Below are 27,263 nucleotides of genomic sequence, written 5' to 3'. Positions count from 1 at the left end.
AAAGATGCTATTTATTAGGTGTGTGCAGAGGTCTCAAGGTTCATCTTGAATTTTTAAAAAAATTATTCCGAGTAGCTCTGTGCAATCTTTCCACCCAAGTCTGGGCTTGTCCAATGCCAAGGTGCAACGTGTAATTGAAGTTGCCTCTGTCTCAATCTAATCAGCGTGGTCCATACAATGTCGCCCTCCTTCACTGCTAACACACTCACTTTCCAAAGTAAATGTGCAGGTAAAATCTGAAAAGTTTGAAAAAAGACCCGTTCATAATCACTCCAATCCCAGGGATGGATGCTTTGTAGCTCTGGTGTTCAGTATCCTGTTCTGGACATAGCTGTCAACTTACAGGTTTGAAAATAAGGGACCAGCAGCCTCGAAAATAAGGGATCAGCAGCCAAAATAAGGGATTTTCCAAGCACAGGTATGTTCAACTTCTGACCCCCTCCGAGCCAGAGGCAGAAAGCCCAGCCAGCAGCCAAACGAAGCCTCAAGCGGTGGTTCCCACAGCGCAGCAACCCGGCAAAGGGGATGCAGCAAGGAAAACCACCATCACCTCTCTGCTGGGAAGCACTGAGCAAAGGCGAGTCCCCAGGCAACGCGGCCGATTTGATCAGCACAAGGCATGCAAGCTCCACCCCCCAGTCGTTCTTAGACTCCTTATTGGGTGAGCAATGCAGCCAAGCAACACAGTTGGAGTCTCCCTCCTCCCTGGCCAGCAGGGAGGGAGGGAGAGGAGTTGCTTCCTTTGAAACCCGGGAAATTTAAGGGACATCATCAATAAGGAACAGTAGCAGGACACAGCGCTGAGATAAGGGAGTTTCCCGCCAAATAAGGGATGGTTGACAGCTATGTTCATCTGCTGTGAGTCTCCTATCAGCTGTTGTGTGGGTGAAGCTTTGTCAGCTGGTTGGGCTGCTCCTCATGGGGTGTTCATATGGGAGTGGAGAGAGGAACCTTTGTGGATGGGTGGGTTTGCCCACTGGATTGGCTGCATGCTCATGTGAGCAGCGGATCCTTGCAGAAAGCAGGAAACAGATTTCCTCCCCTGGCATTGGCTGTTGGGCAGGAGAGCCCTTAAGTACTGGATCAGTCACATCTACTGATGCCCCATGAGGTAATCAAGCCAATCCCTGCAGGAAGCATGAAATATACTCGGAGTCGAGAGTGGATTTCATGCTCTTTATTCAGCTCATAGTGGGAGGAGGAATGAAAATTCCCCCAAAGTATCTGCTTTATATACATTATTTACACAATGGGCTGCACGTGATTGGCTAATTCCGGAATTCTCCTGTAGGCCAATCAGGTTGTGGATTCACTTCCACCTGGAGCTGGATTGGGTGGCTCCTGCAGACCAGTCATACTGCTGCATTGTTCTAGGACCAATCAGACTGCTGCATTCTGAATCCTATTGTTCTAGGACCAATCAGACTGCTGCCTTTTGGATCCTATTCAACTCAGTACATAACAAAGCAGTTAAGCAGTTCAGTCTGCCGACCTGTCAGATGACCGGCAATGGCGGCAAGGGAATGAGGTGTGAATGCAAAACAGCATATTAGACCTCTCTTTGTTTATTTATTTCACATATATGCTTATCAGGTCTGAACTGGCAGTGACTGATCAGGAATGAGACCTTGAAGTTGTAAGGAGATAGAAGATGTCAACCCAGCAGCAGCTCTGAAGAAAAACAGATTCCACGCCAGGGGTCGTTAGGAAAGGAACAGAAAACAAAACTGCCGGTATCATATAACGTCATTATACAAATCTGTGGCGAAACTTGCATCTGGAATACTGTGCACTGTCCTGGTTGCCTCAGATATTGTCTCCACGCCCTCCCTGGTTTATACAGCAATGTAGAAATGTGATTTGAAACTCGGTGTGAGTGTATAGGAAACAACTTTATTCCATTTTAAGCTGCTAGTGTGTACATAGCCTAAGGCCCAAAATATGGCTAATATATAATGCATTTACAGATCCTGAACATTTTTATTTTCGGGGGGTGGGAAGGAAATGGGACACAAAAAACGGGGAAAAAGAAGAATAAGGTTTAAGGCAGCCTTAGAATATAAAGTTCAGTATAAGGCATGCACACTTCCAATACCGAATGCTCGTATCTTTGTGTGCCGGACAATGATTTCAAGGCCCTTTCATTATAAATATTTCATAATTTATTAATGAAAGTTCTCTAAAGTATATCTTCTATTTTCTCCGGTAGATAGCACCACAATCTATAAATATTTTAGAGGGGGGAAGAAACTGCATTTTTTTGGTGGGGGGGCGAGGAAATAAAGCGACATATTCAAGTTTCAAAACATAATGTATCTGTTCAGCCAGTCAATCATATCCATTCTTGCCTCCTCTATGTAAGGCTGATTTTCAGGCTTCATGTCGTCAGGCTTTAACTGAGCAAAGCCATGTTCTTGTCCAGGATAGACTTTGACTTTAAAGGGCACTCTACAATATTCTGCCAGTTTTTCTTCCAACAAAGTGACCTGTAACATACAATCAATTTCATTACATATCTACGAAAGTTAAAAATCAAAACTTCCAAATTTGCTCCCTTTTAATCTGAATTCCTTCATGGTTTTTCTTTAAATCTAGTGTTGCCATAACTACAATTAAGCAATAATAAATTCTACCATGCCAGAGTGCAATTATTTTTTAAAAATTAAAAAATCCACCATTTTAATGCCAACGCACCAAAAGCAGTTTACAACTTTAATATACTAAAACAAATAAACAATATAAAATGTGAACTTTGCCCAGGGATGGGGTGGAAGAGGTGGAAGATGGAGACAGTCTCACTGGAGTAGACCTAATGTTGTCATTGCCTGCCTGTCTGCCTTCCAGCCAGCCTGACTCCCTCTCTTACTCTTTTCCACCTGTATCAAGTATGGTTAGTCTTTCGTTCGCTGCCTTGCTCCTTTAACACACCAGTATGGTTGCTTTTCCATTTGTGGCAATGCCTCTTCTTGATGGAAACAGATGCAAAATAATATTAAATCAGAAAAGTAGTGCTAAGCACATAGAGGCTGCCTGGCCTTCATTACAGAAGACTTGCAGCTTGTACTCAAGAGGCAATTTCAAGCATCAAGGAAGTTTGAATCGGAAGACAATGGACGCTAAACCACCAGCTGGAAAGCAGCAGTGGTTGTGGTCCAGCATGGCTGTGGTGGTATTGGGCGGTCTTCCAGCTTTGGCACAGCCACTTCCTCCTCCACTGGCTGTGCTCGCGGCTGGGTGGTTGCAACCAATTGCAGGAGAGCTATGAAATCCAGCTATAAATAATAATAATAATAATAATAATAATAATAATAATAATAATAATAATTTGTTATTTGTACCCCGCCCATCTGGCTGGGTTTCCCCAGCCACTCTGGGTGGCTTCCAACAAAGATTAAAAATACATTAAAATGTCACACATTAAAAACTTCCCTGAACAGGGCTGCTTTCAGATGTCTTCTAAATGTCAGGCAGTTGTTTATCTCTTTGACATCTGATGGGAGGGCGTTCCACAAGACAGGCGCCACTACTGAGAAGGCCCTCTGCCTGGTTCCCTGTGGCTTTGCTTCTCGCAGTGAGGGAACCGCCAGAAGGCCCTCAGCGCTGGACCTCAGCGTCCGGGCAGAATGATGGGGGTGGAGACGCTCCTTCAGGTATACAGGACCGAGGCCGTTTAGGGCTTTAAAGGTCAACACCAACACTTTGTATTGCACTCAGAAGAGTACTGGGTGTCAATGTAGGTCTTTCAAGACCAGTGTTATGTGGTCTTGGCGGTCGCCCCCAGTCACCAGTCTAGCTGCCACATTCTGGATTAGTTGTAGTTACCCAAGCCTAAGTCTCAGCTGATGTTGGATACATTACTACACTTATGGGCCATAGCACTCCCAAAATGGTGATTTTGGAGGGGTCACTCCAATTTGATGTATTGTCCTTAACCTTGTCAAATAATCTACCAGTAGAAAGGGTTGGTTGATTCAGGATATGCACCCGACGTCTGCGCCAAAACCTCCTGACACCTGTGATTAATAAAGCCGTAGCCTGTTTAAATCCCAAGCGATTGTTTTGTGTTTATTGTAATGTCACCATGCCTTGGCCACTCTGCCAGAGACTTTACTGTGCGATAGCTTACCTGATCAGAAGAAATGGTGTGATCTTTTCCACCAAACATGAAAAAGGTAGGATTCAGCAAATTATACCTACTTTCAGAGTCTCTGATGATTCCTAAAACATATTTAAAGATTTAAAGGTTAAATCAAGTAGTATGTTCTTCAAGGTCAATAGAGAACAAAGGCTTCTATTTACTTCAGCTGTATGTATCTCTCATCTGTTCTTTCTCATGTTCTCAAGGGCAGCAGTTAAAAAACAATAATGCCCCCTCAGCTTAATTAGCAGTGTTATAGGTAATGATTTATAGCAATCAAATGCCAGGAAAATCCTATATTTTCCTTGTAGGATAATTTTTACTGTTTGATGGCTGAGGTCCCAGATAAGAGGCACACTTGAAAGAAAAAGTTTATTGAGTTGGTGTGTTTAGCGACTAATCACTGTTTGTTGCAAATCAGCAAAACTGGCTCATATGTGATGCTAAACTGAACTTCTGTGAAAGTGAAACTCAACTCAACAGAACTTCCCTCCAGACATGTGGAAGAAAAAAAGAGGTGTTGTGGGCCGAACCCTATGGAACTCCCTCCCACAAGAAGTTAGGCAGGCCTGCAGGATTGCATCCTTACTCCCCTTGTTTGAACAATGAGAGAACGAAGCATATGTTGCTGAAATAAATAGCCATAATGAATGCTGCAGCTCATCCTTACACAGACTTAGACTATAAATGTTTCAATGCACAAAAACATAGGAGCCTGCTCAAGTTTACAAACATTTGTCATTACCATAGAGGGATACCCCAGCTTGAAAATCAGGATTTGTCAACATCAAGTGATGTACAGCCATTCCACCCCAAGAAAATCCAACGACACCGATTTTCATTGCATTGTACTGCTCCTTAAGATACTTCATGAAAATAGCAGCTGTCCTACAACCATGAACAAAAGGGAACTAAGACGTCTACATACACATAAAAAAAATTGCAATATTATCAAAACTTGCTTCCCCACCTTCACCTGCTGTTAAAAAAGCACTGACCCACTCAGGAAGATGCCGGGTTATCAGAGGGCCACTAAATTTTGGGAACTGATTTTAAATGAAATCATTTGCTTTGAATGGCACATGCCCTTTTAAAAGTGTGGGCTTGCCCACAACTGGCGACCAAGAGAGGCACCATTTGGAATTTTATAGAAGTACAAACACAGGAAATAATGCTTAATTTATCTATGAAAATGGATATCTGGTGCTATTCCTTATTTTTTACACACTTGTAAGAGGAACAGCTGAACATGGAAGAGTGACAAGGATTGATAATACTAAATTGAATGTCAAAAGAATGTGTAGACCATGAAGGGAGTTAATAAGTCTGTTAAGGAATAACAGAGGTGGGGCGTGTCGAATTATAGCTACGCGCAGGGTGCTGCTGAAATTTGAGATCCTCAAGTCTGCCACTGTTTAGCCTAAAATCCTATGCAGACTTTCTTGGATGTAAGTTCCATTGATCTCAACAGGATTGGCTTCTGAATAAGTATGCTTAGGATCATATTGCATAGCTCAATCAATACAGACCTCCAAGGGATGTCCCTGGTTTAGAGAAACCTTCCAAGTTTCTGATTTGATCCTGGAATTTCCCACTTTTCCTTAGAATGTCCCTATTTTAATTGGAGAAATATTAGAGGGTATGGCGTTATCCGACTCCTGAGTTGTCTGAAGGCAATCCTGTATAGGGAAGGTTTTTTAAATGTTTTATTGTGCTTTTATATATGCTGGAAGCTGCCCAGAGTGGCTGGGGCAACCCAGTAAGATGTGTGGGGTATTAATAGTTAAATTATCATTCTGGAATGGGACATCCCTATTTTCATCGGAGAAATGTTGGAGGGTATGTCAATGCCCCTCCCAAAATTCAATTCTCCTGTCGATGCTGAATTAACCTTATGTTGTCCCCTTAGCTACATCGATTAGTTATAGCTTTGGAATAAATGTTAGTCTTACTTGTCCACCTTCGTGGGATCTCGGTGCTTTAACCAGTCCGCAAAATTCTGCCAATGATCAGTAGTTTTCCATGGTTCTTTTCCCAGGAAGAAATCTGGGCATATGGTTCTGTATGGAATAGCAGACAGATGTTACCCATAACCTGTTCAGCCTTTTAAAAAAATATGTCATTTTAAGTCTGCGCATAGAGATTGCAGCATGCAGGAAAGTTTTACCCTTATCTCCCCAGTGACAATCTTTGCAAAAACTCCCTCCCTGTGTGCTGTGATTGGCGATAATGAAATCATTTTCATCGACACCACCTCAGATCATTGTGGCATCCAGCCAACATTCATCCAATGTACAGCAGTTAAGAATTCACATATTAAAGGCATTTATTTCCATGAAGTTGTTTAAACCTAGAGTGTGCTTCAAATTCTTATTCTAGATCATTACACAATTGGTGTGTGACTTGCACTTGCAACAGTTCCATATTCAGGAAAAGAAGAGGCAGTGTCACAGTTCAATGACACATTCCAGCAAGGCAAAAGGACTCAATGAAAAGACAGGGCAGAAAGTTTTTGGCCTAGGGAGGGTGTCTGGTCTAGGGAGTGTCTAGAGGGATGGGCAAAGTAATAATAATACCCCAATCCTGCATGCACTGTCTGTAGGCAGGTCCACTCTGAGACCCAGAGAGGCCACTTCTACCTTTTGAGGCCCATAGTCAAAATAATAATTCAAAAAATGACAACACAAAAACAAAATAAGGCACTGAAAAAGGAGTGGTTCATATATATTATCAGTTGATTTGTGGCATAAGAACAGATACATTTTTATTAATACAGTGGAACCTCGGTTGTCGAACGTAATCTGTTCCGGAGCACTGTTCAACTTCCAAAACGTTTGACAGCTGAGATGCAATTGCCAGTCAGCAAACTCCTTTTTAAAAATGGAGTGTAGCAGGAGCCCCCCCACCCCAATCATTCTGTTTGTATAAACTTCACACTCACACACTACATACGCCACATTTCTGTTATAAATTCATAGAAAATCAACCATACATTGGATTTGCACTGTTCCATTTTTATTTTTACTCCATATGACAAGAACTAACAAAGGGGGGTGATTTAGTCCTGGTCAGCCAAATCCCTTCACTGTCTCAGCACATAAACAGGAGCCCTGCCCATGCCAACCCTGATGATCCCAGACAGAAGACAATCAAGATCACAAAGAACCTGCATATGGGAGTGGATTCAAACAAAGGACACTGATCAGATCTTCCCTCAGGGGGCAGGAAACTGCAAAATCCCCTTTGTCTCCTAGAAATTCCTGGAAGGGGAGGGGGAAAGGAGGAACCAGCCAGGTGACAAGACACTCAAGTTACCACCAACTCCTCCCTCAGCCCCTCCTTTCTGTGATATATGCCTCCCACAACCCCTCCTTTCTGTAATGTATGCATGATGTTTCTGGGGGTGGGCTTGATCTAGAGGAGGGGAATTTCAAAAGTTTTTATAAGACCTTGCACACTATTCTTCGGGGTCTTTCCTCTCTCCTGCACGTGAGGGGAATACCCTGTTGCAACAGTTCAATAAAGGCCAAGCCTACAGGCTGCTGTTTTGCTCCAAGTTATCCTGGTTGGTGTCTTTGTTTTGTCCAAGGGAGCCCTCGGATTTTTCCTGCAACAGTTGGCGACCATTCTCAGGGACACTTGGTTCTCCTGCAAAGGTGAGAGGGGAGACAGAGGGGATCGGGCGCCACTGGGCAACCTTAGCCCAGGGATCCTTCTTCCTCTCCCTGCTTCCTCTTTGCGGGCGGTAATCAATCGTCACCAAAAGCCTAACCAGGGGGAGCAAAGGCGAGGTCAAGCCGGCTAAAAAGAAAGGATCCCGGGATCCGCGGGGGACATCTTCAAATGTGAGTATGGTTTGAAGTAAATACATTGGGAGGGGGGTGGAGAAGCAGCGTCCCCACGACAGCCAGACTTTCCTTCTTTCATTTCTGACGTTCCCTCCCGGGGTCGTCCAGGAACGTCTTAAACTCTCCCCTTTTCTCCCCCGATTCTCCCCTTTCGGAAAGTGGCCAGGGAGGTCGCGGAACTTTACTGTCTGACGTTCCCTCTCGGGGTCGTCCAGGAACGTCAAATCCTTTCCCTTCTCTCCCCCAATTTCTTACGCGGGACATGACCGGGGAAATTGTGGTACTTTTACTGTTTTCCGACGTTCCCTCTCGGGGTCGTCCAGGAACGTCTTAATCTCTCTATCCCTTTTCTCCCCCGTTTTCCGTCTTGGCATTAAGTCCGGGAAAGCGTGACTCTTTACTGTTTTCTCTGACATCCCTCTTTCGGAGTCGTCCAGAGGGGTCCATCCAAGCCTTTTCTCTCTCTCTCTCTCTCTCTCCTTTCTTGTCTAAAATGCAAACAAAGCTGCCCCTGCTGCCTGGCGACCTTTGTTAGGGATGACCCGGGTACGTCAGAACGCAAGGTTGTTTGTTTCCTTTCCAAACCTTCATTTTCTCGGGCCTTAATCTGGCATTGCACTGCGCAAGCGTCCAGTAGGGGTTCCGAACTTAGCCTCAATGGCTAGGCAGGAGGCTGTCGTGGAGGGTAAAGGGGGGAATTGGGGCCCCACACTAGGATTATATATATATGCAGGAACTTTCTCGGGCCAAGGTGTCCCGTGGCAGACGGGCCAAGGTGTCCCGTGGTTGGAACTTTCTCGGGCCAAGGTGTCCCGTGGCAGACGGGCCAAGGTGTCCCGTGGCAGACGTTTGAGCTCACTCGTAGGAAGCAGCGCTGAGGTAAAGGAATTCCGGGTAGAGAGAGAGACCCGTGGTTTGAGGTTCCGGGCAGAGACCCGTGGTTTTGTTTCAGGTTCAGGTTTGAGATTTCCAGAAATTAATTCGTGGTTTATAGATAAATAGGAATTGTGTTAGTCAAGGGTACTTTGAGTACTGAAAGGATCCTTTTCTGTCCCCCCTTTCTTTCCCATTGCCCCTCCTCCCTTGTGTGTGTGCGTCCACTCTTTCTGTCTTTAGCGTACTTCGTTAATGAAAAGAAAAGAAAAAGCCTAATAATAACATATGAGAGAATGGGAGCTCACTAAACACCCTAGCTGGACTCCTCCTGGCAACAAGGCTTCCATGAAGCCTTTTTGCCCCAGAGAGGATTCTAATATGCGCCTCCAGCTTGTCATCTCCAATTGAAAAAATAAAATAAAATAATAAAATAAAGGGGCAAAATGGTCTTTCCAAGTACAAAGTACGAGACCATTGTAACTTTTAGTGGGTGGCTTAGGCCCACCACCTGGAACCCAGGGCACAGTGGCCACCCCAGGGATCCTTCAACAAAATCAGGGTTTGAACCCTTAGGGAGAGCTGAACACATCAAATTTGTGGTGTTAAACTATAACCTAAAGCTAGAACATGAAACCGTAAATTTAATGGTGCTCAGAAGGCAGTAGATATAATAACAGCCCAGCCTGAGAGCCCACACATTAGGGATCTTAGTTTTCTCTTGAAAATAAAAAAAGGATAAGAGATGTACTCAAAGATTTGGAATATTAAAAGTGTTTGTGTTTACATTGGCTCCGGCATCCACAGACTGTTCTTAAATGCACATAGTTTTAAATTGCAAGCTTGCTTCAAAAATTTTAAATCTAAGGAAGCCATGTTGGGCCTTATCAATCTTAAACAAGACAAAAAAAATAAATAAATATTTTTTCTTTGAAAAAAAAAATCATTAGAATGAAGTGTGCAAATGTTTGTTCTTTGAGAGAGGCTCAAAGGAGTCTTCCTCCGAGTAGCTTGAGTGAGGAGTATGATTTTAAGTTGATGGTAGATAATGTTATGTTGCAACATTTGAGTTTATGAGTTTATATCCGTGTTCCAGTATTTTTTTTCCAGTATTTTGAAATGTGCTGTGAAGAAACTAATGTTTCTGCTGCAAAAGCCTAGTAGAGCCAACTGCTCTCTCAAGCTAAAATGCAGTGTATGTATTTCATTAAGCATCTGCCTATGAAAATGTGTTCTTTCTAAGAAAATTGGTATTAAAATTGGTATTAAATGTAGAGGCTTCCATAGCCAGCAAAATTGTCTGAGTCCAGTCCTGATATCAGTCTCTATAAGACTTCCTGGCCTCTTTTCTTAGAAAATGCCCCCTTGTTTCATTCTGTCTCTTTCAGGGTTTTTTTTCCCTTCTCCTTCTTACTTCTGGGCCAGGTAAATTTACTCCCAAGTAAGCTTCCTTCAAAGGAAACTGCAGGGGGGGGGGCATAGATTAGCCTTACTATTCCTCTGCAAGTTCATGAAAAAAAAAAAACTGTCAATTTTGTATTCCTTTTAAATCAAATCTATGGCTGTTTTAACTATGTTTTATAAGAGATCCTCTCCCTCTTAGGAAAAATGTTCACTTCAATCTTCCTTTAAAGATAATTTCTCTAGGAACTTGAAGGAAGCAAATTCACTCAAACTATCTCAAGATCTGCTAAAAGGGTTCTGTGTAAAGTTGGGTACTTTTATTTTCCTCTTCCTTAGTACATGATAGGAGCATAGATGTTTCCTTTCCCAGTTGAAAATCTGTATTTAAATGTATATGTCCTTTTGGTAGTGCAAATCTTGCTTTGAAATCTTGCTATGAACACTGTATTTAGGGTTCGACTAGATGACCCAAGGGTCCCTTTTAGCTCTCCCAATTTGTGGCTGTGTGGAGGGCCATGTGTCTGCAAGCATGTGATGAGTTGAAATTCAGCCCAACTTTGCTCTTTGTTTTTCTTAAAAAAGGTGAGAGGTAAAATCCGTGATGTTTTGAAGCAAAACTGGTAATTTCAAGCATTTGAGTGATTACAGTGTATCATTTTCTCTACTATTAAAAAAAATCAAACTTCAAAGTCAATTCAAAGTTTAAGCACATAAAATACATATGAGTCTTGACCATTTATCCTGTAAATAAAGGGCAGAAAAAAATTTGTCTGCAAATGGTAAGGCTGAAATGACTGAGAATGTTAAAAAAATCCTATAAATTCTGACTCTCTGGCCATTTTTCCCCCCCATATATAAGGGCGTGGCATTGTTCCGTGAATGACCAGAGGGAAATCACACAAAATGATAGCCCTTTCCTGTACATAAAGGAAGCAGTCCTTTTTGCTTGGGCTACAATTGCTAACTTTATTGAATACTTTAATTGCTCAGTTTCTCTTTTTTAGTTTTTTTTTTTAAAAATCTAACAGTATTTTTAAATCTACTCCTTACCCTTCAAATGGTAATTTAGCCAAAGGTTTCAAGATTTTCAATAGTATAAAAGGTTTGCTGAGATATGAACTCTGCACATGCACAGAGGCTAAAAGCAGCAACAAAGGGGGGGAGAGAGATAGAGAGAGGAAGGAGGGGGAACTGTAGGGAGTGAGAGGAGCTTGGGCTGAAGGGGGAAATTTATCCTAATTTCCTTATGTAAAACTTGGAGCCACTGAGGGAAATCACCCTTAATGTGTCCTTTGCTCCAGGGGCTTCGCAAGACAAAAGGTGTGCCAAGTTTCAAATCCTAACATGATTAACATGCCAAATTCTTTTCACAGGTAAATTTCAAAGCACTCCCCCCCCAAGGGATTTAAATCACAGACTTTGTGTGCATTTTAGGAACAGCATTTCCTGACAGGCTTCTCACATGAAATAATTTTTTCCCTTTTAACAGGATATGTGAACCCCAATAACAAAGGTTTTTGTCCCTTCTTTTCTCCCACAGCAACTTTCTTTCCTGTTCTGTGAAACATGTCTGAATCCCTGCTGTATTTGTGACTTCCATCTCTTCGTGCCTTTGACACTTTAAGTTACAAATAATCTCTTTTCATTTATTTAATCAGTTTTTCCATGATGTCTACGAAATTAAGCGAAGCACAACCTAACATTGTTTGTGGAATGGTATTTGTTTACCCTTTGCCTGATCATTTCTTATTAATTCTTTCATTTTGGCTACTTCAAGGTACTTGCACAACTTTAAATTGCCATTCATTTTCTTGGTATTAAGTCATTTCCCAGTATTTTGCTATTAACATTCTGACTGATGTTGTCACATCAAGAAACACTCTTTTATTTTCATTTGGGACATTAGAATGCCAAAACAGGTTACTTCAGGTTTCTTAAATATTGTGTGTCTTAGCATTTATTTATTTTTGGTTCCTCATAGGTCATTGTATGTGTGTGTTTTATTATTATTTTAACTGTGTCTTTTAAGTCCACCCTGCCCTTACAGGATATCACTTCTACAAGTGTGTTACTACAGATCCAATGAAAACCTTCGCCACCACAACAGAAGACATCAAAGTTTTCAATATGGCCACAGCTATCTCTTTCAAAGGATATAGACTGCCGGGGAAGTGGGGCTGACAAAGGGGGGTGGAGTTGAATTACAAGGACATTTGGAATTACAAGGACATTTTCTGACTTTTGAACCTCAAGATACATGCGTAAATATATATATATATATATATATATATATATATATATATATATATCACAATTGTCTCAAGATATGTAACTGATACTTAATTAGTTTGTTTTGTATTATGTGTTATTGTGTAGGAATGTTGAAATGTGTCTGACAGTGTGTTATTTCCACAAATGGGGGGGGGGCTATTTTTGTGACTATTTTTGTGTATAATTGTTTTTATGTTTAATGTCTTATTCCTTACACCCCAGTGGAGGATTCTCATACATTTTATGCTTTTTTTACAGATCAGGCTATTATGTAGTCCAATGTCTAGAATTAGATAAATTTATAACCACATTTAGTTGTTTCACCTGGCGCTCTGCCAACTTCCCTACCCATTTTAAAAATGTGCTAAAAAACTCACTTTACCAAGGAGAAGCTTCTAAGATACATGAAGGTGGATATGCTTTGGTTTAGCAGGAATAATCCCTTATAGAGTTAAATTGACTTATTTGGACAAGTGCCCTTTTAAGAATGGTTTTCTTTTAACAGATTGGTTTGAAAAGTTGAGAACCATGGGGCAAGATAAATTCAAATTGGACTCAGTTTGAATTGGGCAAGTGTATCCAGGCTGCAAGTAGCTTTTTGGTCCTTGAAGTGCAAGTCAGCAACTTCCCATGATTGCAAGACCATAGCCAATAATAATAAAATCCCATGGAATGGCCAGGCAAGGACATTTCACTCCTGACGTGCCCAAACCTGTGCCAGCTGTGATGAGTGCCAGGCAACATGGTCAATATGAAAGCCCTAAGGGGATTCACCAGGGATTGCTAAGACTGTTACACCAGGCCGGTGTGAGACCACAGAAGAACTACTTTGACACCTGAGAACACAAAAATGGTGGGGGGCAAAGCAAACTGCATTTTTCAGTCATTAGTGGACCTTCCTGCTAAATGTAAAGCATATGCCACTATTGAGAGAAATATTTATTCCAAGGTGCTAAAATACCACAAGTAACTGAGCAACAAAATTTTAATTTTACGCGATATCCTATGTCTAACTATGTGCACTGTTACACTGTTATATTTCTATACAAATATCCTTAAGAAGCATGACATCCAAGTCCCTTTCAAGTTCACATGGACACACGCATCTGGGACGGAGAATAGCAGGTTAATATTTACCACCTTAAATTGTGCGGAGAAAAGGATTGCAAAGTAACCACCTTTGCAATCTTATCTCCGAAGGGGGGAACTGTAGCAGGAACCCCCCCACCCCAATCATTCTGTTTGTATAAACTTCACACTCACACACTACATACGCCACATTTCTGTTATAAATTCATAGAAAATCAACCATACATTGGATTTGCACTGTTCCATTTTTATTTTTACTCCATATGACAAGAACTAACAAAGGGGGGTGATTTAGTCCTGGTCAGCCAAATCCCTTCACTGTCTCAGCACATAAACAGGAGCCCTGCCCATGCCAACCCTGATGATCCCAGACAGAAGACAATCAAGATCACAAAGAACCTGCATATGGGAGTGGATTCAAACAAAGGACACTGATCAGATCTTCCCTCAGGGGGCAGGAAACTGCAAAATCCCCTTTGTCTCCTAGAAATTCCTGGAAGGGGAGGGGGAAAGGAGGAACCAGCCAGGTGACAAGACACTCAAGTTACCACCAACTCCTCCCTCAGCCCCTCCTTTCTGTGATATATGCCTCCCACAACCCCTCCTTTCTGTAATGTATGCATGATGTTTCTGGGGGTGGGCTTGATCTAGAGGAGGGGAATTTCAAAAGTTTTTATAAGACCTTGCACACTATTCTTCGGGGTCTTTCCTCTCTCCTGCACGTGAGGGGAATACCCTGTTGCAACAGTTCAATAAAGGCCAAGCCTACAGGCTGCTGTTTTGCTCCAAGTTATCCTGGTTGGTGTCTTTGTTTTGTCCAAGGGAGCCCTCGGATTTTTCCTGCAACAGGAGAAACGCACCTCGGAAGCTGTTTGACTTCCGAGGCGCGTTCGAAAACGGAAAACATTCACTTCTGGGTTGTCGGCATTCGGGTTCCGAATTGTTCGGCTTCCAGAGCGTGTGACAACCGAGGTTCCACTGTATGAACGAAAATTTTACATTCTTTAATATGACTTTAATAATACCACACCATCTGTATCAATTAACAAATTTGCACTTCTAAGCTGAGGTGTGTCACGTGTTGCTCCATTGCACATAAAAACAAGTTGTGAAACTTACCGAATGCCAAAAAAATGAGGGTCCTGTTGATAAGGCCCTCCTGAGTCACCCTTCGATTCATCTGTTGCTAAACCCTTCATATCTAGACTCTGCAGCTAACTCAGTGCTTTGCTATATGTTTAGCATGGATATTAGTAGTCTAGTAGCTATTGGCGGAAACATCCTCAGTGGGACCCCTTCACCCAGAAGAGCATATAAACAGAGAGCTCCCTCACAGTATCTTTGAACTTTTTGCATACCTTGTGCTAGGTGAAAACAGTGTTGTGGTGGTGTTTGAAGTGGACCTTTGCTGGTCAAACCCCCCAGCAAAGCCCAGCTTCACCACCAACTAGAACTCACTTTCTCTGAGGAAGGGACAGGATTACGCAGCACTGCTATGAAAAGCCCTGCTGAACCCTGATGTAAACAAAATTCTGCCCTTTTCCCTTATGGGGTATCCAAGAGCCCATATAGAGTCCTTACATAGGTTCCCTATTGGTAGGAGAAAATAACAGAGGCCAACCAGAGAATATTGAGAAGCAAAGCAGCTAGTAAGCCTGATCTTTATTGATCTGTTGCAACCCACCACATCGCAGGAGGGAGGTGGAACCCCAAACAATGGCGCACAAGGCCTTATATATATAGACATTTTAAATTCCCTGCCCTGGAGCTCAAGACCACCCCTCCATACTTCATACATACATCACAGAAGGGGTGTAACCTAAGACCACCACCCCATATACATCATACCTACACCACAGAAAAGGCGATCTAAAACAGAAATTTGAATGTTGTTTTTCTCCTGTCACTGTTTATCTCCTGTCTGGCAGGTTACTTGACTGGATTGCCTGGGAAGCCTGGCTAGTCTTTTGTAATGATAAATACTTAGTTCCTGGGCCAGGTCACAGGCTCACACCCTATTCATATCTTAAATGTGCCCTTAAGACAAGATTTGTGAGGAAAGAGACAATGGGGAGGTTTCCCACTTTGACCTTGCAGAAAAAAACATTTGCTCAGTTTAGGAATCAAAATGGTTTCAGGTCGGTCTTCCTGTGCTGATCGATGTATGTGCTTGGTTGGTACACTTATGAACATTACCATATATCGAGCCCACAAAATTCCTATCTCAACCCATCAAATTCTTTACTTGTAAGCCATTTTATTTCCAGATCCACTGTGAACTTAAGATAAAACAATGCATTAAGTGCCCCCATTTCAGGTAATATTTCTTAACGTACGTTTTTTAATGAGACTAATGCCTTTCAGGAAGACATTCAGACAAGAGGTGACGAATAACTTTTCTGTATGAAAATCACAAGTCAGATCAAATTTATGGCCTCGCAACCATAACGTAGAGATTGAGGAAGGTTAAAAAGAACCAATTGCTCACATGTATCCTTTAGCTACGAGGATATCAGCAACATATCTGGTATCTGGGAATTGCCATCCATATATGTCGTGAATCACAATCACAGCTTTGTCCGTGTTGGAAGGAGGTTGGCAAACATATGCTTTGATGTTATCAACTTGCACGTCTTGGCCACGCCCCATGTAAGTGCTTCTTCTTCCAACATCATATTGGAAAGGTAAATCCTGACTAGTCATTACAGAAAACTGAAATGTAAACAAAATGTAATTAGTCAAATATAAACAAAAAGAAGCTATTGTTAAAAAAATGAAAATGACCCACACGGAGCAACAGAAATGAGCAAATCGGAACAAAAGCAATTGAAATAGCTCAAGACAAGTGGTTCCCCCAAATTCAGCTGAAATTGCGACTTATACTGGCTTCTCCAGTCTAACTACCATATTTACTCGAATGTAACGCACACCCTTTTTGGCCAAATTACTTCATAAAATTAGAGTGCTCATTAGATTTGATGACACATTTACATTCGCCAGCAAATACATTTTTGGTTTCAGTGTTTTGAAAATTGAGGTGCCCATTAGATTTGATGACGCGTTCAGTTCACGTAAATATGGTATTATTTTTATTTATTTATTTTTCGCTGGCCAGGTTTATTTATTATTATTTTTAAAATAATATTTATTAAAGTTTTAAATGTTACAAAAAGAGATAACTCCAAATTAAACAAAAACTTGACAACACATAATAGAATTTTTTTTATAAAAAAACAGAGAAACAGAAAAATAGAAACAATTAAAAAACACAATGAACCTTCCCATAACTTATCTTTCATTTGCTTGTTTCCTTGACCTCCTCGCACCTCCCTTTTTTGTATTCTAGTTCGGTTAGCTATTTCAGCAAATCCTTTCCATCTTTCCCAATTTTTATCCTATAATTTATCTTAATATAATGTAACTTTACCTTTCCTCCTTTCATCCATTAACAATCTATTTTTACTTAATCCTTTATAATATTTCTGCTAAAGCCACATAACTTCATTCCAGCCTCCTTCTAACATTCCTTAATTTTACAATGTTTCTGTAGATAAACTTTAAATTTCTTCCAATCTTCTTCCACCGACTCTTCTCCCTGGTCTCGGATTCTGCCAGTCATTTCCGCCAGTTCCATGAAGTAAATATGGTATTATTTAACCCCCTGAATAGAACCCCTCACAACAGCACAAATACAACAGGTGTCGTCAGTGTTTTTCTTTCTAGAAAAATAGGTTCCAGTACTCACCAGGAAGTTGTCACAGTAAGTGCCACACTTTTTAACAACAACAAAAAGAGGTACTGGTACTGAGTACCCTTGAGTACCTGCTGAGAGAAAAAAAAACACTGGATGTTTTCTCAAGCACATCTGATGCAACTAATTAAGGGCTTCATTAGATTGGAAAAAAAGAAGAAAGCACAGTATGGGAAACAGAAGTAAGTTCAGACCAAAGTGCCAAGGACAAATTTAAAGGGACACTTTGAATACTGTGCCAGCAGCAACTCATGTAAAAGTAAAAAATGAGGAAGGGGGTTGTTTTTTAAAGCCTCCTTCTTTCAGCATGGTTCTATACACACACCTATATTAAAACAAAGATTACTAGTAGTTGTAGTGATTGTGAAAATTGATGAAAGTAATTTCCAGCATCTTTGAAGTATATAAACTGGGAACAGACAGAATGAATAACAGAATAATAAATAATAATAATAAATTTTTATTTATACCCCACGCTTCCCAGTTTTTAAATTGGGCTCAGGGCGGCTAACAGCAAATATAAAACATTGATTAAAATGCGACTTAAAAACAGCATACAACAGCATAAAATACAACATAAAATGCAGCATCAACATCAATAAAATTCAAAAATTCAGGGGTCATTTTTTTGGGGGGGGGACCCAGTCAGTAGACATCAAATGATCACCAGGGCTGACTGACCAAGTTGGTCTTACTAGGGCCAGCAAGGAGACCAGGGAGGAATTTAAATGTGTGGTTCCAAGAAAGGGTTTCTTCATGGAAGAGGAAAGGGAAAAGGGAATAGAGGATCAGGCTAATTCAAATTGAAGGCCGGATGGAATAGCTCTGTCTTACAGGCCCTGCAGAAGGAGATCAAGTCCTGCAGAAAAGTGTAGTTGAAAATCGACATGCCAACCAGAGGGCATGTTGAGGGGGTGGCCAGCGCACAGGGTGCGTCAAAGCGGCAATGCTTGAAAAAACATTGCACTTTAATAAGACTGAAAGGCGGGGTCCCACTTCAAAGGGAGTTGAGTGCTATTAAGCAAATGATGAAAACTTGGTAATTGTCAATTCAGCTGCCTCCAGACAGCAGGCCTGATGTAAGAGACCTTAGTGAAAAAGTTGTTGTAATCTGCGCTAATAGTAATTTGAACACTGAATACCTTGGAATTCATACAAATTGCTGACTAGGAATACAGGGCAAGGCATATATCTGCAATTAAGAGAGGCATATGCTGGAAGCAGGCCTGTCCATACATCATTATTGATGGCTAGTTGCTACATTCTTGCAGTTAATTTTTGTTTTTGCAATCATAATAGTTGCCATTGGAAGCAGCTTGTTGTTGTTGTTATTAAATTACTCAAATTATTTACCCACAGGTCTTAGGGTGGTTCACAACATAAAAGCATAATGCAAAATACAGAATACAGTGGTACCTCAGAATGCGAACGGGATCCGTTCCGGAGCCCCGTTCGCATCCTGAACAGAACGTAAGACGTGACTGTGCGTGCGCAGGTCGTGTTTCGCCGCTTCTGTGCATGCGTGTGACGTGATTTTGACTGTCTGCACATGCGTGAGCGGTGAAACCCGGAAGTAACGCACTCCGTTATTGACGTTCCTGGTTTTATCAGAGAAATGTTGGAGGGTGTGTTTATGCAGGGTGGGGCTTACATTGGCACCCCAATATTTAATTCTAGTTGGCATCCCTGTGGCCTGGAAAGGCTCTTATATAATGGCAAGTCCCTGATTCATCAAAACAAGATTGCTGGTGCAATCATTTCCTCCACCATTTCCTCTTCCAGGATTTCCTCATTCTCACAGCCAACTAGCTTTGATGTAGTCTGCACTAAAGACCAAGCAGCTGGCGAGTTCAACAATTTCAGCGGAATCCTGTTTAGCCAGTGGGGCATTTGCATGAATCTTGCGTTGCCAACCTGATGGCAACCCTCAATGTAGATGGAACTGGAAGCACCAAGTGTTCCTCCTCATTATTCCCAGAACCTTCCATCAGCAATTATTTGCCAGCAATGTTTGTCCTTCCCACCTACATGTCATGCTGGAGAACAAGGGTGACAAATATCTGTATTTTGGGGAGCGGCTCTCAACTGAATTTCAAAATGCCAGCATGAGGAAGAAGAAAATTCAGAACTGGGAAATTTATATGGACTGTTGTTGCTATGCTGTTTCTCGATACACATTCTTTTATCGCTGCTTGGTTTATTATTTTGTGCCTGCTTTATTGGGCTCCTTCGGGGGAAAGGATGGGATGGAATTTGAATTAAGAATTGCAGCAGTAATAATTCCGAGCTGCCAGCTACTCATGCCTGGCACATTGTGCTGGTTTACAAGAGATGGGTGAAATAACTTAAGTCCAGTGCTAGAGGACAACTTTGATTTAGGACAAGATTGGCTTGCACCAGAAGGTCTTGTGCCATTCCGTAGTGTCATCTGACCTTCTGTATGTGTTTAGTCTTAGGGCAGAAGGTCAGGTGAATGCACAAAAGTCAGATGTGGGTCCAACTGGTTGAGCTGACCCCCCTGCACATTTTTATTCTCCCTGGTATGTCTACCAGCTCCACCTGGTATGCAGACTGAGATCCTACCTGCCCACAGACTGTCTCGCCAGAGTGGTGCATGCTCTAGTTATCTCCCGCTTGGACAACTGCAATGTGCTCTACGTGGGGCTACCTTTGAAAGTGACTCAGAAACTACAACTAATCCAGAATGTGGCAGCTAGACTGGTGACTGGGAGTGGCCACTGGGACCATAAAACACTGGTCCTGAAAGACTTTCATTGGCTCCCAGTACATTTCTGAGCACAATTCAAAGTGTTGGTGTTAACCTTTAAAGCCCTAAACGGCCTCAGCCCAGAATACCTGAAGGAGCGTCTCTACCTCCATCGTTCAGCCCGGACAATGAGGTCCAGCTCTGAGGGCCTTCTGGTGATTCCCTCACTGCGAGGAGTGAGGTTACAGGGAACCAGACAGAGGGCTTTTCGGTAGTGGTGCGCACCCTGTGGAACACCCTCCCATCAGATGTCAAGGAAATAAACAACTACTTGACTTTTAGAAAACACCTGAAGGCAGCCCTGTTTAGGGAAGTTTTTGATGTTTGATGTTTTATTGTGTTTCAATTTTATTGTGTTTTCAGTATTCTATTGGGAGCCACCCAGAGTGGCTGGGGAAACCCAGCTAGATGGGTGGGGTATAAATAATAATAATAATAATTATATTATTACCATATAATATCTGAAAGGCCTCCAAATTTATCATAAATAAATTAATCAAAAAATAATAATACCCTAGTGAGGTTCACATATTGTGTTACTAAAAGCAATTTAATTAACTATAGCACACAGCATGCTTGTACAATAAAGCGACTGCACTTAAAGAAACATTTAAATTGTGGGTCATATGTATGAAGCAAGGGTGAAGAGAAAGAAAGATCTAAACCACCCAAATAGACTCCTATAAAACTAAATTAGACTCAGAGGCCTTAGTGCATTTTTCCAAAAGGAATTAAAAGCACATCTAAGTAATACAGTAGCCTACCAGGCTTTCCTCGGGAAGTCTATTCCATAGTCAGTGTCATCACTGAGAAAAGTTGTTAGCCAGTGAAAAATATTGAAAAGGGGAGTCTCTGCAATTAGGGCAGTGCATGAGAGGAGTTTGGAATATTCAAGAAATTCGGTTGGGAAAAGCCCAGTTCCTAATTAGTTCCATTGCACCCTGTATCATTTCAGCTATTCACTGACACCAGGCTACAGATGAGCAGTTTTGGTTTCTTTAAATTTTCCCAATTAGTTCTCCACAATCTTATATCAGGAAGTCATATTGAAACTCAATCAGCATCTTCCAGCAAATCTCTCCCAATGTATGCAGTTTTGCCTAATATATTTATCATTTATTTCTAAACCGCTTTAATATTCCAATGCTTAATAACCAATGCTCAGCTTGTACTATATAAAAACAACATATACACATTTTTGCCAAATATTTTCCTTGAATATAATGCATTTTTTTATGTTGAATAATATTTTATGTCCACTTTGCTGCAGTATATGCATTTTTGTACACATCGCTTGGCCACAGAACTGCATGGCAAAATTCAGAAAAGTGTGAATTTCGAAGGATGTCTGGGTTTCAGTTCTCATATTGTTTTGGAAAGAGCAAATTAGGGAGCTTTGCTTTCAAGTGAACTGAACCAAATTCCTCCCCTGTCCCTACATCTGACATCATAACTTCACAGCGTATGCACATTAATGATTAAATCCAATTATCCCTGCATGGTGGACAAATATTTTCATGCCCATTAAAAGGAAAATGGGCCAAAGAGCAGCAGATGATAACAGCTGTGTGATCCATATTTGAATCAACCTAGCTTGGGGCTATTCCAGCCTTTCCTTAAGCTTTTTTGTATTTATTCGGCTAGTCAAACTCTTTGCTGCCTCTTCCCTTTGTACTTCTATGCTTTTAGATGCTTTGAGTTCCCTCTAGTGGAAGAGAAAATGGGATAAAGGTATCTAGAACAAATAAGTACACAACTAGTGGGTATTTATACAGTGCTTTCAGGTATAAGCATCACCACAATTTGAACCAATTTCTTGTTGCTCTCTCCTGATTGACTCCAGCAAACAATCTGCTATCTTACAGTGCAAACTTATTTATGTGTCTTCTCATAGGCGCCGACTCCATGGGGCCTGAGGGGGCCCGAGCCCCCTCAAAATTTGTTTGGGGGGGCTCTGCCCCCCCAATAATTTAAGAAAATTATTAGTTATATTATGCTTTGTAAAATCACAAAATTATGTTGGTATTTTTTATTTTCCTTGTTTGACGATAGTTACCTTTTAAAATACATTCAGTAATGAGTTAAAACAAAGCCACTCCTGATCTAGAGAGGGGGTGGGGTTGCGGGCTCTCGACCCATCAACAATCTCGTGGGGCTGGTGTCAGCCCCGCGAGAAGCGGGGATTCCCCCTAGCTCATTAATATTCACTGCCCACGGCGGCAGCCAATCGGCTGCCGCAAAGGGCGGGCCCTCACAGGTTCACTTAAGGTCGGGGCAGCCCGGGACTCACCCCTTTCGTTCCCCCAGCAGCAGCGGTTTGGAGGTCTTGGGCCCCCCCAATATTTTTAATAAGTCGGTATGGGCCACCGCCCCCCCCCCAATATTTTTTATAAGTTGGCGCCCCTGTGTCTTCTCCGCAGAAGTTTGTTTCACTGAGTACACTGCGGCTTCTCTCCGGTAAATATTAATGGGATTGCAGCCTCAAACTGAAAAAGTCAGCTGTGTGAATTACCTTTCCCCATTGATCACAACTCAATGATATTTTCATTCATGAGCTTTATGACGTTCTTTTGCAGCGCGTTTTCAGCTGTGTAGATCTAGCCTAGATCTAGTCATGCTGGCCACATGATCCGGAAGCTGTACGCCGGCTCCCTCGGCCAATAAAGCGAGATGAGCACCGCAACCCCAGAGTCGGCCACGACTGGACCTAATGGTCAGGGGTCCCTTTACCTTTACCTTTTTTAGATCTAGCCTTAGTATCCTTTAGCTGGGGTACTATTAGCATTAATTTTTACATACAAAATCGCCTCTCACCCCGCAACAGTCACTCTAAGAGACTGATAATGGGCTTTGTGTCTGCACACTCCATCCACACCCCTCCCTTTGTGCACCTGGCTTCAGCACTTACGTTATACAGTCACAGAATCATAGAGTTGCAGTGTTGAAAGGGTCGTTTAGTCCAATACAGGAATCTTTTACCCAACATGGGGCCCCAACCCACCAGTGATGTAGCGTGGGTTGCTGGAGCCCAGGGTGTGGAGGGCCATGCCGGGGGGTGGGTGTGCTGGCTTGCTTCCTTGCCGCAGTTCTGGCCTCAATGAGGGAGCCTGTCATGGGGGCACCTGATTATTCCCTCTGAATTCTGTGCCCAGGGCCATGGCCCTCCTGCCACCCGCTATGCCTCTGAAACGCATGACTCTTATTAAGAGTCTCATGCTCTACCAACTGAGCAATCAGCCAGTCGTGAGCTATTAAGCCATATTTGCCTGTAATGTCCAAACTAATAGACTTGGAGGCAAAACCAGAAATGCTTGTGCTGACAGAGCAATCTGCTATGTGCCACGTTGAATTCCTCTGTGTGGTTCAGCAAACCACAGAACTGTTCTATTATGATGCATGAGTGAAGCGCGCACAGGTCGCAATGTTCCCTCTTGGTCTAATAAATTATGATTCATTAGCCTGATATTGCTGCATTTGAACTGGGCCACAATTGCTTAGTCAAGGTCAAAATACACTGAGTGACCCTGGGCGATTTGCCACCTCCCGCATTAGCCTGTCTCACAGGCTTTATTGTGAGGGTGAAATTGAAGAGGGGCCTTGAGCACCCTGAAGAAAGGGAAGGGGAGAAAAATCTGTATAGTAACAGTAGCCACCCTTTGAATTTGGTAGCCAAGCAGATGTTTGAACACACATTTCTGAAACTCAAACGTATTCAGATACTGTACACACTGGCAATTTATTTTACATGTACTTGGGATAATTGCAAATGGGCTTAATTTACAGATGAGTTGGTTGTTGTTGTTTTTTTACTTATCAAATTCCCTCTGGAAAGGGTAAATCCAGCTTAAAATCCAGATACAGTGGTACCTCGGGTTAAGTACTTAATTCGTTCCGGAGGTCTGTTCTTAGCCTGAAGCTGTTCTTAACCTGAAGCACCACCTTAGCTAATGGGGCCTCCCGCTGCTGCCGCGGCGCCGGAGCACAATTTCTGTTCTCATCCTGAAGTAAAGTTCTTAACCCGAGGTACTATTTCTGGGTTAGCGGAGTCTGTAACCTGAAGCGTATGTAACCCAAGGTACACTGTACAAGGATTTTGGTGTGTACATGAGGATACCATTTGCACAATAAACATCTATCTGAAAGCATGCGCTATCTTGAGTCCCTCTCTTGATATTTGCACAGATATTCCTGCTAATTTCCGTAGCAAATCTTCTATGATTTGGTGGCAGCAATTCAAAAATGATGTTCTCCATACAAAACAGATAGAACTTGAGTAACACTAGCTGAAGATTGTCTTAAGCACTTCAAAGAATATTAGTCATAATAATCATTCCTTTATTTCTTTTTATAGAATACAGTATAGAACTCTTTGTGGGAGGACTCAAAAATAAAAAAGGATGCTTTTTGTTTCGTTTCCTACTACGTAATACTGTATATAAAATCTAGCATCTTAACCCCTTGCAAAATATGTTTCAGTAATTTAAGTAACAACACATATAGCTCTTCCGGGTGTTCAGAGCACATACATTATTTTGTAAAAACAATAGCAACCCTGTAAAGTCGATCATTATTGTTATCCCCTGACCGCAAGTGGGCTGGGTGGGTGTTAGGCTAAGAGAGAGTGGTCTGCTACGGTCGTGTAATGAGTTTGAAGCAGAGGTAAGATCTGAAGCCAAGAGTTCCTGATGGGTAGCTTACACTCAAAGCCACTAAAATACACCGCCATTATTTGTAACACCTGTCACTGCTTGAATCTCCATTTCTTCCCCCTTTGCTCCACAGTTTTATAGAACTGCAGCTGTCCTAACCTCAGGATAGGTTAGGAGGCATTATTGCCTTCCTGGACATACCTGGATTGGAGGGGTTGTGATCTAAACCCAAGGAAGATTCCTTTGGCGATGAGGAGAAACTTGCAGGTTGTCGGCTGATGTAAGAAAATAAAAAATGCAGCACCAATAACAGTTCTATAGCTGCTGCTCAGCTTCCATTCCAGTGCTGTGTTCCTTTCAGATGTTATGGGAGATGTGAAGTTAGGAGAAGAAGGTGGAGGCTGCTTTGAAGATAAATGCCTAATCCAGAAAGACAGGAAAGGGGAAGGGACATGGATTCAAAGAGACAGGCTTCTCTTGTTCCCCAAGGCTGATTTGTAGAGTTGTATTTTTTGGCGGGCTGGGGGTAACAACTGAAGAACAGAGAGAAGCTGCTAAGGAGAACGCACTATGCAATTTCCTCGCAGCCAGCCGTCTAGGTTTCTGTTTAAGCTAAAAAACGACAACCCCCTGGCAAGATCTCTGGCTTTGAACGTATAATTTAGATTTCTTCATGTGTATATTTGCTGCTTCTTCCTGTGGCTACTGTAGAAGAAACTTAATATGTGGCAAAAGTATAGGGAGAGAGATGGCCAATTTTAAGGCTTTTTGCAGGGAGGGGGGGTGGCTCTAGGAAAGGGATGTGCTATGTGTTCCCTTCCCAATATTCCCTGCTCCAAATTCGAGAATCAGGATTTTACAGTTGTGGGATGCTGCTGTAGCGCCAGCCACATGTTCAGTCACGCAAAATTGGTGCTACTTAGGCACTTACCGGTACTTTCTCGAGTCAGCTTTAGGCTCCTGTTGTTCTGTGGGTCTGAGAAGTCTCTAGCTGGCTACAGTTGACCCTGGATATGTGGTTAGCATGTCTTTCATAGGGATAGGGGATAATATTTATTTAGTTCACACTTAACAGTCATCTGACCCAATTCACGCTTTCTGAAGCAATAAGCAAACTGAAAAACAACCACTCTTTGACATTTGCACCTCTCTGAATATTGCAGAGAATGTACACAGCCAAGTAATGTCTGCAAAAAATGCATGTACAGTGGTACCTGGGGTTACATACGCTTCAGGTTACATACGCTTCAGGTTACAGACTCTGCGAACCCAGAAATAGTACCTCGGGTTAAGAACTTTGCTTCAGGATGAGAACAGAAATCGGGCAGACGCAGTAGCGGGAAGCCCCATTAGCTAAAGTGGTGCTTCAGGTTAAGAACAGTTTCAGGTTAAGAACGGACCTCCGGAACGAATTAAGTACTTAACCAGAGGTACCACTGTACTAGGATAAAGTGTGCACATAACGAAAATAGCACACAGAAATGCGTCGAAGGAGCGAAAATTGCTTCTTGACAAGCTGTGTACTAGGCTAAAATCACATGCAATAATGCATATGTTCAGATAAATATGTATTGAAGTGCTGTTGAATTTTCGTGAGGATGTGTTAATTGATCAAGCAATCATTCTTCAGAGTGGCCTCCAAACTAGCCAAGTTTATAATCTGGAAAAATATATTAATGTTGCAAATCTATGTACGTCTACTCAGAAGTGAGTCCCACTGAGTTAAGTGATGCTTAGTCCTAGGTGAGTGGATAAAAGAGTGCAACCTGAAGGAACCCTGCGACCAACAAACCTCCAAGGCCAATTCTGTACAGAGATGTAATACCAATTTAGTTGTATTTCTGGCAGTGTGCTTCTGTTCACCATGGGCCTAATCTTACAGTCAAGATGCAGCTGTGTCTGTTATGGACTGTACTTCTTCTTAGTACAGGGGATTGCTAGTATTGTACATACTGTACTGATACAGTGGTACCTTGCAAGACGAATGCCTCGTAAGACGAAAAACTCGCAAGACGAAAGAGTTTTTCGTTTTTTGAGTTGCTTCGCAAGACGAATTTCCCTATGGGCTTGCTTCGCAAGACAAAAACGTCTTGCGAGTTTGTTTCCTTTTTCTTAAAACCGTTAATACCCAGGGAATCCGTGCTTCGCAAGACGAAAAAACTCGCAGAACGAAAAACCTCGCAGAATGAATTAATTTCGTCTTGCGAGGTACCACTGTACATTTAAAAATTTCATTCCCTCCCTCCCAGGGAAGCCAGAAATTGTGCCGTGCCACAATAGATGATACATCCAGTCACTCTGGTAATCTTGCATTTAACCGCTTTAAAATACCGCATAATACATTCAATTTTAATCTCCTTTCCTACAGAAAGGGAAATCTACTTGATCTGTACCTTGACTCCTTTTAAGAAAAGTTAACTTTTAAATAAAAAGGTCAATGTGAAACTGATAAGTTTATTTCTGTTTGGTTTGA

At 42.0% G+C, this 27,263-nt stretch overlaps 1 protein-coding gene across 3 annotated transcripts; it reads right to left on the bottom strand.

Annotated features, from left to right (window-relative positions):
* Positions 1–1,164: 1,164 nt before the first annotated feature.
* LOC309374870 (carboxymethylenebutenolidase homolog) lies at positions 1,165–25,338 on the bottom strand. 3 transcript variants are annotated; one of them, XM_081920101.1, is made up of 7 exons: positions 24,992–25,336; positions 17,369–17,448; positions 16,112–16,335; positions 6,091–6,198; positions 4,884–5,026; positions 4,127–4,218; positions 1,165–2,486 (listed from the first exon to the last, which is right to left on the bottom strand). In XM_081920101.1, exons 3-7 carry the CDS (start codon positions 16,324–16,326, stop codon positions 2,301–2,303), a joined length of 744 nt encoding a protein of 247 aa, XP_081776227.1. In that variant the 5' UTR covers positions 16,327–16,335; positions 17,369–17,448; positions 24,992–25,336; the 3' UTR covers positions 1,165–2,300. The 3 variants fall into 3 exon arrangements, with proteins under 3 accessions (XP_081776227.1, XP_081776228.1, XP_081776229.1); XM_081920102.1 differs by having other exon boundaries at positions 17,369–17,445; XM_081920103.1 differs by lacking the exon at positions 17,369–17,448 and having other exon boundaries at positions 24,992–25,338.
* Positions 25,339–27,263: the final 1,925 nt, after the last annotated feature.

The sequence above is a fragment of the Podarcis melisellensis genome, assembly GCF_964234715.1.
Source record: "Podarcis melisellensis genome assembly, chromosome: 7".
NCBI lineage: Eukaryota > Metazoa > Chordata > Lepidosauria > Squamata > Lacertidae > Podarcis > Podarcis melisellensis.
The sequence above is the reverse complement of the archived record's forward strand: the minus strand, read 5'-3'. Positions and strand labels throughout refer to the sequence as shown.